Below are 14,549 nucleotides of genomic sequence, written 5' to 3'. Positions count from 1 at the left end.
CCTGAGGATATTTTTCTGTTTATCTTCAGATAGACTGGGAAGGAGGGAGAGAGAAACATTGATGTGAAAGACACATAGACTGGTTGCCTCCCACACAACCCCGACCAGGGTCGGGGTCAACTGCAACCGAGGTATGAGCCCTTGACCGGAATTGAACCCTCAGCTCTTTGGTCCATGGGTGGATGCTCCAACCGCTGAGCCAAACTGGCCAGGGCTGATTCAGATATAATTTTAAAAATTATTTAGGAATTCTAGATTCAGATCTTTGCTAATATAATTTTAAACCTCCTTAAAATGAATGATATTGTCAAAAACCTAAATTCACAAAATTGGCACATGAGGAAGTTGAATACCTAAAAAGCCCAAGACGCCAAAAGAAATTTGCAAAAGGATTCCAAAAATACCCTAGAGGTGCTGAGATCACTCACCATGGGGCAGCAGAGGCTGATTCCCAGCCAAGCAAGAGGTGTCACGACTCTCCTGGGGTTCTGGGCTCAGGTCCTGGTTATAGATTTGCCACTTTCTAATCTGTGCAAGTGTGTCACTGCTCAGCGTCTCCATTTTCCATCTGTAGAATTGGAGAAGTGCACAGGTGACCTCTAAGGTGCCCTCCTGACCTTACAACCTAGTGTGTGTGTGTGTGTGTGTGTAGCAGAGAACATCACTTTCCCAGCCTGACTGTGCATTAGAATCATCCAGAAAGTGTTTTTATTTCTTGGCCCAATCTCAAAGGCATCAGGAGTTGGGTAGCAGAATTGTGTATGTTGGTCAGGTACCCTGATACTTGATAGACAGCATTTATCGAATGCTTATTTTGTGCCAAGCACTATTGCAAACGTTTTCCGTATATGAATTCCTTCTGATCAACATTGAGCTCTCGCAGACCCCAAGGACACACCTGGCATGTTCTGCCTTCTTAGGTGACAACAATCCGCGACAGACATGAACGCAAACTGGGGCATCCACACCTTACGGAAACATTTGGTCGTAGGTGTTATCAAGATGTTCTAGATTATGTAAACTCTAACTTCTTATAGATTGCCGTCCAAATGAAAACACAACCTAACCATTCTGAGAAAGCCCTCAGGAAGCCTTCGAGAGTCTCTACTCCAGTTTAGGAACATCGACTTAGGGGATTCTAAGGCAGCCAGCCCTGCACTGGTCTACCCACCAGTAATTAGCAACTATGAGGATACATCAAATAGCAGCTTTAAACAAGTTCATGAAGGGCAGCAAGGCACTGGAGATATAGATAGATAGATAGATAGATAGATAGATAGATAGATAGATAGATAGATAGATATAGAGATATAGATATATATAGAGATATAGATATATATAGATATGTAAAGGGTATGGAAGGTTATGTCATTCTACAAGGTCTTAGAGACAAGTATGCCCTCCACCCAGCTTCCCCCAGTGTCTACAGCTCACATAACTTGGTGCAGTTATGAAAACCACGAGCAACTCGTACAGCAACGTACACTACTACAGACTTTATTGGGATGTGAACCATTTCCCCTCTTATGTTCCCTTTCAATTGCAGAATCCAGCTCAGGATCCCACATTGTATTTAGCTTTAAAAAAATTTTTTTTCCTTTATTGATTGTTAGAGAGAGAGGAAGAGAGAGGGAGAGAGAGATAGAAACATTGATAAGAGAGAACATTGATTGGTTGCCTCCCACATATGCCCCCACTGGGGATCGGGCTCACAACCTGGGCGTGTGCCCTGACCAGGAATTGAACCTGCAACCTCTTGGTGCATGGGTCGACGCTCAACCACTGAGCCACACTGGCTGGGTTGTATTTAGCTTTTTTGTGTCTCCTCCAATCTGAGACTGTTCTTCAGTCTTTCCTTATCTTTCATGACCTTGACACTTGGGTGAGTACTGGTCAGTTATTTTATAGTGTTTCTTTCAGTTGGGTTTGGAGTGATCTTTTTATGATTGGACGGTGGTTATGTGTTTTTGGAAGCATCCCACAGAAGTGATGCCATATCCCTCTCAGTGCATCATATCAGGGGAAACATGATGTTGCTACGTCCTCGTATTGGTGATGTTAACTTTGATCATGAGGTTCATAGGTGGTGCTGGGTTTCTCCATCTAAAGTTACTTTTCTCCCCTTTGTAATCAATCAGTTGGGGGGAGGGGGGATACTCTGACGTTATGCAAATGTCCTGTTTCCTCTCAGATTTTTACCCGTAGATTTTAGCATCCATGGGTGGTTCTTGCCTGTGAAATTACTACTGTGGTGTTTGCCTAATAGTGATGTTGTATTTCTCTCATTTCTCCCACATTTATTAATTGGAATTCCTTTGTAAAGGAGACCTGTTTCTTCTCTTCTGTTTATTTTATTTCTAAAATTTTATTATATATAACAATAGTATAGACTCATGGACACTTACTTCAACCTATGAATTATAACCCAATCCTTTTATTATATATTTTGTTTTGCAAATTATCCTGGCTTTAGCCGTTGAAAGCTCCTCCGAGCAGCTCCCATGTCCTTCGGACACTCCTCCCGGTGCAAGCATTGACCTATTTCCCGGCACTCCAAAGTGCTCCAGATGTCTCGTGTATGTTTCCTGCCCTAGCCCTAGAATCAGCCATTTCTCTAAGGAGCCTGAGTCCTTCGATTAGAGAATGGTATTTAGAAACCACGGTCTGGACATTAGGTGAGCTCATTGCTCCTGGGACATTGTTGCTTCTCGGCTCTCTCAGCAGACAGAGCTAGGAAACATACGTGTGCACGTTAATGCAAGCATATACACCTTTTTTTACTTCCATATGTATCTATCTGTGTATACATTAAAAACCATGAGTTGATACTGATCTCTCCAGTTTCAGTCTAGCACCATAGGTTGGTTCATTCTAGCTTCTACCTTTTTCTTATGGTGTAACTTCTTCCTCCAACAGTGAGAAACTGGTTCTCATGATCTATGATATATTTCCTCTGTGTTCAATCCTAGCATACACATAAAAAAGCTCCAGGATTGCCTGGCTTGTGTGGCTCAGTGGACTGAGCGTGGTCCATGGCCTGAGAGGTCCTGGTTCGATTCCCAGTCAGGGCACATGCCCAGGTTTCGGGCTCAACCCCTTGTAGGGGGCGTGCAGCCGATCAATGCTTCTCTCTCTTACATTGATGTTTCCATCTCTCTCTCCCTTCCTCTCTCTCTTAAAAAAATACTAATAAAATAAAAAATAAAAATAAATTTAAAAAAAGAAGCTCCAGAATTCTTATCCCACATCCCCGTGAGAAACAGGTGTCATAACTAGAAAACAGTGTTTGTATGTCATTGTATCTGTATGTCGTTATATTTGTGCTTAGCTTTATAATATCTGGTCAAAATGCTGTTTTCCAAAGTTACTCAGGTTAGTTCTTTTACTCCCATCCCCTTCAATGTGGCTCTGTTAATGGTTTACAGTGCAGTTAGGTTAATTTGTTGTTGTTTGTATTTCACCTTTTGCCCTCCCCCCGTATCCCGTTTCATTTGAGTTATTTCTTTAACGTGGGCCACGGAGGACGTGGCTGTGCTGTGCCCTCGTGTGGGCCACGGAGGACGTGGCTGTGCTGTGCCCTCACGTGGGCCACGGAGGACGTGGCTGTGCTGTGCCCTCGCCTTCCCCGGAAGGGCTGCGCCTCCTTCGCTCCCACCACACTGTCCTCTGCCTTAAGCAGTCATGAGGAAGACAGTGGGGGCAGAAAGGGAGGTCATGCCACAGGGGACAGGAAGAAGGGGGAGAGAGGAGTGATCCAGGAGAAAGCAGGTGGCGTCGGAGCAGGACCACAGGCCCCGATGTCTCTCTCATTCCCACCTGTGGGACTAAGGCCTCAAAGCACGGGCCTGAAATATTCCAGAACACCAGGGAAGCAGTATGGGGTCCTGCCAGAGCCCGGAAGACCATGCTTCCCTCCCTCCGAGATGTGGTCCCTCCAATTCTGCCATTCCTCACTGTTTGAGAAGTCCCCCAAGAAGAGGTGCCCTCGTCCCTGCCCCATGTGGGGCTGCCTCGGGAAGCTGGGCCCAGGAAGACCCCGACTCTCCGGCTAGTCCTGCACATTAGGGAAGATAACCCTGTTTTACCCCAAGGGGTCACATCAACGTGACCCTGTCCTGTTCAGGGTCCCCAGTAAAGACTCATCCTTACTGGCTCAGAAGAGGAACTCGGACGTGGGGGCAAACCCCATTTTTGAATGTTTCAACACTCCCCCACTGCGGGTGTGCGGGGCATTCCCATTCTGGGCAGCCACTGAATTTCACAACAGATGCTTCAGCGGGGCGGAGAAGGGGGCCGGGAGCGGCATGCCAGGGGAAGCCAGGCCTTGCTCACCAAGCCTTTGAAAAAAGGCATCATCCCTGGGGAAAGTGAGATGCCGCTTTCTTCCCTCTTTATCTCCGCCCCAAAGCCATGGGGTTCTGCTGACAAGTCTCAAGAAACGGCTGGTGACTGACTCATCAAACGGAAATGAGCGCGCGGCGGACCAGGCGTGAGCTGCGTCAACCTCCAGGGCAGCTCAGCTGAGGATCCCCGGCTGGGTCCCAGCACCTCGGGCAAGTCCTGCCTCTAAGACGAGCTTGGGGGCAAGCTCTAGATGGCCTCAGATGCCAGGGAGGCTGGCTTAATGGGGACTCTGCCCAGCGCCCGTCTGCGGAGAAGGCCTTGATTGCTTCCAGTGAACAGCCAGGGACCCTGAGGCCAGGGCCCAGGAAGGGATGAAGCATGGCCAGCAGACATCGGAGGTGTGCGGGAGCAGCCTTTAGCCTCTGTGAAGAACACTGTGTTCTGACCCCTACGGATGGGGTGAGGCAGAAGGGGCGTCGGCTGAACTGTGCATTTGGACCTTGTGTCTGCATCAGTTGCAGTGGGATGCAATGAGCAGGGTGACTCATTCCTACCTCGTGACACCACGGACTTATCCATTGCAGTGGGGCTTGGCGGAGGGGCTGGGCAGAGGGGCTGGGTGGACTTATCCTTTGCAGCGGGGCTGGACATTCATCTTAAATGTCCCTTCTGAGAGTCTTTGCTGACCTCCAACAACCTAGAATGGGTTCCCCATTCAGCAACCCCCAATATCATCACTTACACTCAGTTCCCACGGTAAACCCTCTGCTGCAGACTCGAGACTCCTGGGCCCCGTGGGCCACCGTGGTCACCGCCCTGTTCAGCCAAGAATGCTGCTTCTGTGAGCCCTTGTCCTGTCTTTGGAGGGCGGCAGCTGTGTAGACAGGCATGGTGACCTCAAGATTCCCAGCAACTGGGACTCGGGGCCACATAAAGCAAGACCATGGTATAGTTAATTGAGTCTTCACTTGTGGGGTGGAGCATGAATTGATTTTAGTTTTCTTCTAGTAACTGCATTTTGATGGTACTGAGGGGCAGTGTGTGGTAGTGGTCAAGAGTCAGACTCCCTGGGTTCATAGCCTGGCTTTGCCACCTCCTAGCTGTGTGACCTTATGCCAGTTGTTTAACTTCTCTGTGCCACAGATTTTCCAGCTCTTCACCTGCCCCTCCACCCCAGCTTCCCCCAAAGGTGATCCAACCGTCAGGCTCGACTGCTGAGCATCTGCTGAGCATTCCTCACCCTGCTGGGGGCTCTCCAGGGTGAAGGATCCACAAAACAGCTCAAGTCCAGCTTCGGTTGCTAATGTCCACCCCCACCACACACACGGAGCTCGTGTCTTTGCCTTGCCAACAGAGGGCTGCCCCTGACGGTAGAAGGGTGCGGCCTCTTCACAAGCGTTCATCCCCAGGGACACATCCATGCCAGGTACCAGCACAGTCCAGGTGAAGGAGGGGCCTGAACGCCTGAAGTCCGCCTGCCTGGCTCCAGGTCCAGGACTCACTGCCTGAACCACTAGAAGGAGCCGGCAGACAAAGGCCCAAAGGCAACTGTCAAAATCTCCGTGGAAGGGTCCTGGCCATTTTGGCTCAGCGGTTGAGCGTCGGCCTGCGGACCAGAGAGTCCCGGGTTCAGTTCCCGATAGGGGCACGTACCACATACACACACACACACAAAATCATCTCCCTGGATGGACCCAAGGGCATCTTCAGGCATCGAGGTGCCACTAATGGAAACACCCAAGGTCCAGAGTCCTGAAAACCAGTGAGAGTGTCTGCACTCAGTCCGCCACGTCAGCAGCAGCAGCAGGTGGGACCTGGGAGGCTGGTCTGTGCTCCAGGGTCTCAGTCCTTGGCAGGCTCGTTCCTGCGCCGTCCTTTGCACATGCTGTGTCCTCTCTCTGGAATACCCCTCACCCCAACTTTTCTCCCAAATTCCTCATTCATCTTAAATGTCCCTTCTAAGAAGCTTCGCTGACCTCCAACAACCTAGAATGGGCCCCCCATTCGGCACACCCCAGGACTGTCACTTTCTTCATAGTGTGACCACCTTCTGCGACGACCTCTTTCTTTGTCTGTTAAATTGTTTTTTGGGGTGTTTTTTTAGTAGTTTATTGATTTTTTAGAGAGAGAGGAAGGGAGCAGGGGAGAGAAACACTGATGTGAGAGGGCAACTTCGATGGGCTCCTGCACGCTCCTTACAGGGGTCGAGCCTTCAACCCGGGCATGCGCCCTGACTGGAATCAAACCTGCAACGTCGGGTGCACGGATGACGCCCAACCCACCCCGCCACACTGGCCAGGGCTGTGAAATCGTGTTTTAATGTCTGTCTCCTACCAAGGGGCTGGCCGGCTTCATTCAGTGCAGTGTCCTTACCGCCTGACACATATAGGTGGTCATTAACTCTGAACGAATAAATGCATGCTGCCCGGCCGGTGTGGCTCAGTGGTTGAGTGTTGACCCATGCACCAAGAGGTTGCCGGTTCGATTCCCAGTCAGGGCACATCCCCAGGTTGTGGGCCTGATCCCCAGTGGGGGGCATGCAGGAGGAGGCCAATCGATGTTCTGTCTCATCAATGTTGCTATCTCTCTCCCTCTCCCTTCCTCTCTCTCTAAAAATCAATAAAGGAAAAAATAGAAAGAATAAATACATGCTGACCACTGCACCATCCCAGAGACATCAGTGAGGTGATGTGATGCTGGACAGCTCACAGAGGGCTATGTTTGCCTGGACACGTGGTTGCTCCCTGGCGGGGGGGGGGGGGGGGGGCAGGAGGATGTGCCTGCTGGGGCCCCGTCAGCTGGCCGCCCGTCCTGCAGCGGGCCCAGCCTCGGATTCCAGAGCTCTTTGCATGCTGTTTGCATGGCTCAGCTCCGAGCCTTGTGCTTCTGCTTGTGGTTTCCTGGTCTGTCCTCACTTCCACAGAGCGGGACTGCTGCCTCTTCAGCTTCCTCTCTGACGTGGCCTGACTGGCCGGCGATGGAGGCTGCCTGCAGGGTGAACGCAGGGAGAGACCTGGGGCAGAGGCTGGGGCATGATCGCTGTTCTGTCCTGGAGGCTGACCCCGCAGATCCACCACGACGGCATTGAATCTTCCCAGCAGCCCTATGGGGTCGGTCCCCTCCTTATCCCATGTTATAGATATGTAAACTGAGGTTCAGGAAAGTCACAGAATTTGTCCAGAGCCATCTGGCTAGTAAGTAGCAGAGTCGAGACCCGAGTCCAAGTCTGTGGATCCAGAGACCAGGCTTGTTCACCCGTCTAACCTGCCTGCTGTGGCTCCCGGAGGACGCGGGCCTCGCACGTAGCCAAGAAGCTGGGCTGGCCCTTCTGGGGCTCTTAGAATTTGGCACTTCCCACAGTTACCCATCTGGTGCTAAAACCCCCCTGATGTCCCCTCCTCAGTGGCCCTCCAGCCTGAGCTGAGCACCCTGGGTCTCTCCTCAGTAGGACAATGGAGGGGGGCCAGGCAGGGTCTTTGGATAACTAGTAACAACATTGCCAAGCCTCAGAGAAAGCAAAGAAACATGGCAAAAGTGGAGGTGAGGAGAGAAAAGGAACAGGTGCCCGTGGCCTGGGCACCCAAGCTGAGATGTGGCAGGTGGTGGAGGACAGCCCACCACGTCGCAGCGCTGGGACCCCCAGTGCAGTGAGGGGGTCTCTGGCTCTTCTCAACAGGAACAGGCTCCCTGCCCATCCCTTGGGGTTGAGGGTACAGGCCTGGAAATTCAGAAAAATCCCCCTGTGATTCTCATTCTTTTCTGGAGGTCCTCCTGCCCGGCCTACTGGGGTCTGGGCACTCCCTGGACACCCCCCAGGCTCTTGGAGACACTCACCAGTGCCCGTGGGGCAGGCACCTCTCCACTCCTGTCCCCGACCCCTCGCTTCCTGACGGGTCGTGCCATGGCCGCAGGAGCACCCCTTCCTGCCGCGTGAGCAGCGCCCCAGGAGTCCTTCCAGCCCTGGAGGCAGCTGTGAGCCCCTCCTCTGTGCCCACAGCACTCAAGCAATAGCAAGGCCCGTGTGCTGGGCTGAGTGTCTGTTGTCTGTGCCATCTGCCCGGCTAGGCCTGTGCTCTTCGCACCTGGGGGTCCCGGGCTGACCAGTGTCTGTCCCCGCGCAGGCGATGACTCAGGATGCAGCCAGGGGCTACGACGTGCACAGAGGACCGCATCCAGCACGCCCTGGAGCGCTGCTTGCATGGACTCAGCTTCAACCGTCACCGGTCCTCCTCCTGGTCAGGTAGGTCTGAGGGAACTAGGGGGGTGCTCTTAAAGCCCAAGCAAGCCTCAGGGGCTGCAGGGAGCCCTGGACGAGGCATGGAAGCCGGCAGATTCTGGTTCCAACTCTGTGACTTTGCAGACTCCTGGATCTCCTGGGCGGTGCTCGGCACAGCACCTGACGGGGAGGCCCTCAGCGTGCAGCAGTGTCTCCTGTCTCCCGCGCTGCCTTCCTCACCTTTCCCAGAGCTGTATCTTCTTCCTTCGCGTATGCTAGAAGCACAGTAGTTATTGAACCTGCTTAGAAATACCACAGTGGTTGATTCAGAAAGAGCAGCTGGGAATTTATAGACGGCTCTCCCCAGAATTCTGTTTACTTGGCTTCAAGTTCCTTCCACAGCCCCATCCTCTTCTCCCCCATGGAGCAAGGAACAATCTTAGCAGGAAGCCAGAGGCCTCCATGTTTCATGTTTCCCAGGACTGAGAAATGGTATCTGCAGGCCGGGGCAGTCCTGTCTCTGAAGTCTAGTGGCTGATTGTAATAATTCTTATGCTTGTAAAGATTTTTCTTATCCCATATCTCACTTGCCTCCCTAACTACCCCTTGAGAGAGATACCCACTATTCCTGAACAAATCTGGTCTCTTCCTACCTCAGGACCTTTGCACTTGCTGCCTGGAATTCTTCCCTCAGAATTGTGCACAGCTGGCTCTTTCTCATCCAGGTCTCAGCTCAAACGCCACCTCCTCTGAGAGGCTGTCCTTGGCTTTTGGAATGAAATTGATTTGGATGAAACTCTCTCTCACTGGTTGTGTAAACTTGTTCGAAGTCACTTAGCCTCTCGGGGCCTCACCTGCCTTGTCTGTACAATCAGAACAATAACAACAGGAAGCACCTTCCTGAAGGGAGGATGGGAGGCTCGATGGAGATGGTGTAAGCAGAGGCCTGGCCCAGAGTAGGCGGTCACTAAGTGGTAGTATTTGTCTTCTTGCCTCCTGCCCAGGTGTTGATGGAGTGTAAGCTTATAGAATTGAGAGGGCTATCATTAAGTAAAATAACACGGAACTATGTGACTTTTACAAATTTTATAAAAACCTGTGTGACCCCATGAAACGCACTGTTAGGTGCCTCTAAGACTTTGGAAGGAGCCCATGCACACGGGGGAGGGGGGGCCTGGAGCTCCGTGAAACTCATGGTCCAGCTACTTCTGCCCCTCCGGCCCTCACTCGCCACTACACACACTCACACACACACACTCACACACACACACACCTCCATGACCACCCCTTTAATTTTTAGGGGTTTACCCTTGCTGACTGCAGAGAAACTGAAATTGGCAAAATAAGAAAGTCTGGGGAAGTTAGAATGACAAAGTGTTCATTGTCGCTTTCAAAATATAAGTAAATGTCGCTTCCCCTTCCTGGGCTCCCTTGCAGGCGGTCCTGGGAAGTCCCGTGGGCGTTGGAGAGGGGTGCGGGGCCACCGTGCTCCTCTCCCTATTCTTCCAGCCATCTCTGCCTCTGCCCTCCTTCCCTGTATCTCGGAGGTTCCTGCACCTACGGTAGGAAACAGGGCAGGTGGCGGTGACAGAACCGGTGTCCCCCAGAGTCACAGGGACCAGAATCATGGTCGGTTCATTGGCCTTTGAAGGGGATCTCGGCCCCTCTCTGTGTCTCTTGGGCCGCCAGGAATAAGAAACTTGTCATTATGTCTTAATGGCGCATGCTAGGGTTGAGTGTTGATCCAGAATTTTCTGATACTCTTACTTTATTAAGGACTCCTCCCATGCAGCCCCAGGGGTCCCCACTTCTCTCCAACCCCGAACTGACCACTGGTCTTTCCCTTCCCAGCTGGGCTGTGTCTGAACTGCTGGAGCCTACGGGAGCTGGTCAGCAGGGATCCAGGCCACTCCCTTATCCTCCTGGAACAGATCCTACAGAAGACACAAGAGGTGAGGGCTGGCCCGGGACTGAAGGGCAGAGCTGGGATCGGCCTCCTGCGGTCAGGAAAGAGGAACCCACAGAATGTCAGTTCTGGGGTCACTGGCAAAGGCACGGGGAACCTGCTGGCTCTGTTTCGGCCGTGCTTGTGGATTGAAGGTTTCTGGGAAGGGAGTGGGCTTCTCGATGAGAACACGTGAGCCGTGAGCCGGGCCCTGCAAGCTGCTTCTTAAGACAGACATCGCTTGGAGGTCAAGGTCTTGACTAGGAAGGAGGGAGGAGGCCTTCCTGAATTCCCTTCCTCAAAAAGATCCATGAAAACAAAGACACAGAAGAGAAAACAGATGGGAGAGGTAAACTGAGACCTCTTCCGACAGGTCGCTGATCGGGCCTCCAGAAGCTGGGCTGGGTGGGGCTCCCAGGGCAGCCCGGGGTCCCTGAGGACCATTCTGGCTCTTTTCTAAAGAATTCTCTTTAAAGTTCTTGTTGTTGTTTTGTAAATACATGACTGTGTTGGCAAACATTTGACTTTCTCAGTTAGCTGAGCCTTTACCTGTAGAAGGAAGTCTTGGTTTATCAAGACACCACGGTCCCATTTCCAGCAGCACCATCTACCTGGTGCGTTTGCAAGCAAACCAACGAGCGCTTGACGTGCAAACCCAAACATAAAGGAGCAGCCGCTGGGCGGGGAGGCGAGCAGACACCCGGTCTGTCGGGATAAAGAAAAGGAGACTGTTCCATCCGAGCACAGCAGAGATGTGGGGCTTTCTCTGTGTCTTCAACCCGGGAGTCTGGAACGGGCTGAGAGACCAGAGAATTCCAAGTCCTGTGTGTACAGGTGTACACGTGTGGGGCGTGAGCGCTCGCAAAAAGACAACACACCAAAGAACAACTAGAACTTGCAAACATATATGGGAAAAAGGTTGCCCCAGGGATAATAAAATAAATTCAAATTAAACCATAATGAGACAGACTTTGCCTAGCAAATTAGCAAAAAATGATAATAAGCACTGGAGAGAAGGGTGTAGTGAAACTGGTCCTTTCATACATAAACGATATTGTAAATGGCAAGATCCTTTTGGAAAGAAGTCGGGCAATATATTTCAAAGGTCATAAATGTGCTTATAATCTTGATTGATTGAGTGTGCTTCTTGAACTCTATTCTAGATAAATCATACAAGTTATAGAAAACAAAATTTCCTCAAAGGTTTTCATTGCAAAAGTAATTAAATAGCAAGACATAATATCAAATGTCTAAAATAAAACTAATAAATTATAGATATCTACCAGAAGGAATATTATACAGCTAATAAAAATAATGGATGTTATCCAACAGTACTAACACAATTTAATATGTAAAAAATTTTACATCAGTAATAGTTATTCAGTGGTTTAGGGGAAATTGATGAAACATTTGGAAAAATACAGAGTGAGAATCCTATTTCATACCATATAGCAGATGGAATTCTAGGTATATTAAGACTTAAATTTAAGAAAATAAAGCTTGGAAGAAAATATATAAGAATATTTACACGGTCTTTGCATGCCAAAGCAAAAATCCACAAAGGAAAAATTAACAAGTAATTTATGTACATCCAAAAAATCCATAAATTTAAAAGACAAACAACAAACTAGAAAAAATATTTATAATATAAATAACAGGTACATGTAGAACCAGGAGGGGAACAAAAGGTGGTCTCAGAGACCATGTAACAAAACAGAAATATATTTATAATATGATATGTAAAAGACATTAAGAGTAAAAATATACACACTACGCTCACACCTTTGCAGAGGAAAACACAGAGAAAATTGGTGTACGGAGAAGTATGTTGAAACATTAGCTGTGGTTGAGTTGGGGGGAGCATCATGAGTGTCTTTTCTAACTTCTGTTTTCCACATTTTTGTCTCGTGGTTGCATTGATTTCCAATTAAAAAAGAAAGACTAGAACAAGAAAGCGCTCTGTTCTGCACCTTGTGAATGAGCCTCACCTTCCTCTCCTGCTCTCTCCACAGGTCCAAGAGAAGGGCACCTATGACCTCCTCAACCCCCTGGCCTTGCTCTTCTACTCCACTGTCCTCTGTGTAAGTTCCATGATGGGCCGGGCTGGGGGAGTCGGGGAGGAGAGACAGCAACCTCCACAGGGCAGGCATAGCCCTCACAGCTCTGAGGACAAACAGAGGGAGCAACTGACAAGCAGTGACACCTGAGATGCATGTCAGCCTTCTGGTGGCTTCAGCGTAGCCATCTTCAGAGGTCTCCGGTAACCACACGTGGGTGCTGTTTGCCTGGTGTGCCCCGGCACCCATGGGCGAACCGCTGTTACAGTCTGTTCACAGGCCATGAAAGGGACCCTTTTAAAGAGATTTTGTCACCTTATTTTGTTCCCCAGTGGTCAGTTTTACCCAATGTAATCACCCTGATTCACCAGACCAGTGGCACCATGTACATTGATCAGTTCACATCAAAGAATGCACCTTGCCCTCTGTAAGGATAAGTGTGGGTCAGGCCTTGAAGACCATTCCCCAACATGAGAGGCAGCGACGGCCCCACTGCAGAGGGCCCGCAGCTTTTCCGAGAGGTGCTCTCACGTACGGGGTAAATCGCGTTAGGTGTAGTAGACACAAGGCCCTTCCCGCAGAGGTGTCCTTGGCGTAACTTAGCTGCCTGCCTGTAACTCACTCCCTGTGGGTTACTTCCAGGTCTTTCTGACCTTGTGCTTGGACACACTGCTGCCAGGAAATGTGTGCCTTCTGTGGGACATCCCAGAGAAGGAGCAGCTTCTATTCTGGAGTATCCGTGAGCGCTCTCTCACCCAGACTTCTCTGCTCGCCTCTCCCTCTCCATTCCAGACACCACACTTCCCGCCAGACTCAGATCTCCTTCTGAGAGCAGCCAGAACCTACTGCCAGTTCCTGACCTGGCCGGTTCCTTACTGCAGCATCAGCCAGGAACTGCTCACCTTCATCGATGCCGAACTCAAGGCCCCAGGTTAGTGTTGAGCCAGTTTGCATGTGGGGCAGGGGTCCTGCAGTCAGGAGGCTCTTCTGGAACTGATCCTCCTCACCACCCCTCCTTCAGCTCATCTCTGCCATGGCCCTGTTTCAAAACCTTGGAGTCTCCTCCTCATGGTGCTGTGTGTACACGATGTGTACAGCATCAGGTGGCTGAGAGCAGTGACAAGGCAGTAACTCGAGGAGGAATCATAGGGGAGCTGAGCAGGGCGTCAGCGCAAGGAGACCCCACCCTGTGGCCTGTGCCTCTGCTCCGGTTACCCACGTGGTCTCTGAGGCCGCCCAGGTCAGACAGCGAAGCCCCCACCATGTTGACATGAGGTCCCCATTTGTTCTCTTTGTCCCAGGAGCAAATAGGGAAGTGTGCGTGTGACAGATGAATTTCTGGCCATGGAAGGTGGCTGGTGCTAGGGACAGGCGGGTTGATGGTTGAAGGGCGCCATGGCAAGTGTGGACAAGGGCCTGGGACTAAGGTTTCATATGTGGAATCTGAAAAGAAGAAGTTCTTAAGAAATTGCAGGTGCTATACTACACATGAAAACGAGGCAGAAGAAAACTATTGTAGAGCAAGAGAAAACATAATCAAGTATGATTTACCGAGAGGTGGCCTGCTATTAGAATAATTCATCACATCAGTAGCTCAAAGGCATAAAGTCAATAAACAACTAAATAGGTGCCTCTAAAATATTTGATGAAACTCAACATCCATTCCTGATATTTAAAACCCCTCTAATGTGTGAAAATTATTAATATATGGAAGTGTCCTTAATAGGGTAACAGCCCACAGTGAACTACTAGAGACATTTCCAGTTCAGACAATAATCTTCTTCTCCATCCTTCTAAGTATTTTGCCTATGCAAAAAAATTAAAGGATATTTCCTCTTCTGGAGAAGATAACATTTTAATAGGTAGAAATCAAACAATTGCTTATTTGTCAAGACTAAGAGGATCACCTGGAGAACTGTCAGACTAGTAGACAAGTAGAGAGCTTTGCCATATAATGGCATTAACTTGTAAGAAGACATGAAAAAAA

The 14,549-nt window shown here is 50.1% G+C and overlaps 1 protein-coding gene across 1 annotated transcript in view; it reads left to right on the top strand.

Annotated features, from left to right (window-relative positions):
• Nucleotides 1-14,549, top strand: part of PIK3R5 (phosphoinositide-3-kinase regulatory subunit 5) — a 68,932-nt gene that overhangs the window by 35,705 nt on the left and 18,678 nt on the right. The window contains exons 2-6 of the mRNA XM_036269758.1: nt 7,268-7,454; nt 8,466-8,584; nt 10,412-10,512; nt 12,518-12,586; nt 13,355-13,493. Of these exons, the coding sequence (XP_036125651.1) occupies nt 8,479-8,584; nt 10,412-10,512; nt 12,518-12,586; nt 13,355-13,493 (415 nt within the window). The 5' untranslated portion in view covers nt 7,268-7,454; nt 8,466-8,478. The remainder of the gene's footprint in view (nt 1-7,267; nt 7,455-8,465; nt 8,585-10,411; nt 10,513-12,517; nt 12,587-13,354; nt 13,494-14,549) is intronic.

The sequence above is a fragment of the Molossus molossus genome, unplaced genomic scaffold (genome assembly GCF_014108415.1).
Source record: "Molossus molossus isolate mMolMol1 unplaced genomic scaffold, mMolMol1.p scaffold_m16_p_19, whole genome shotgun sequence".
NCBI lineage: Eukaryota > Metazoa > Chordata > Mammalia > Chiroptera > Molossidae > Molossus > Molossus molossus.
This window is presented reverse-complemented; position numbering and strand designations above follow the sequence as displayed.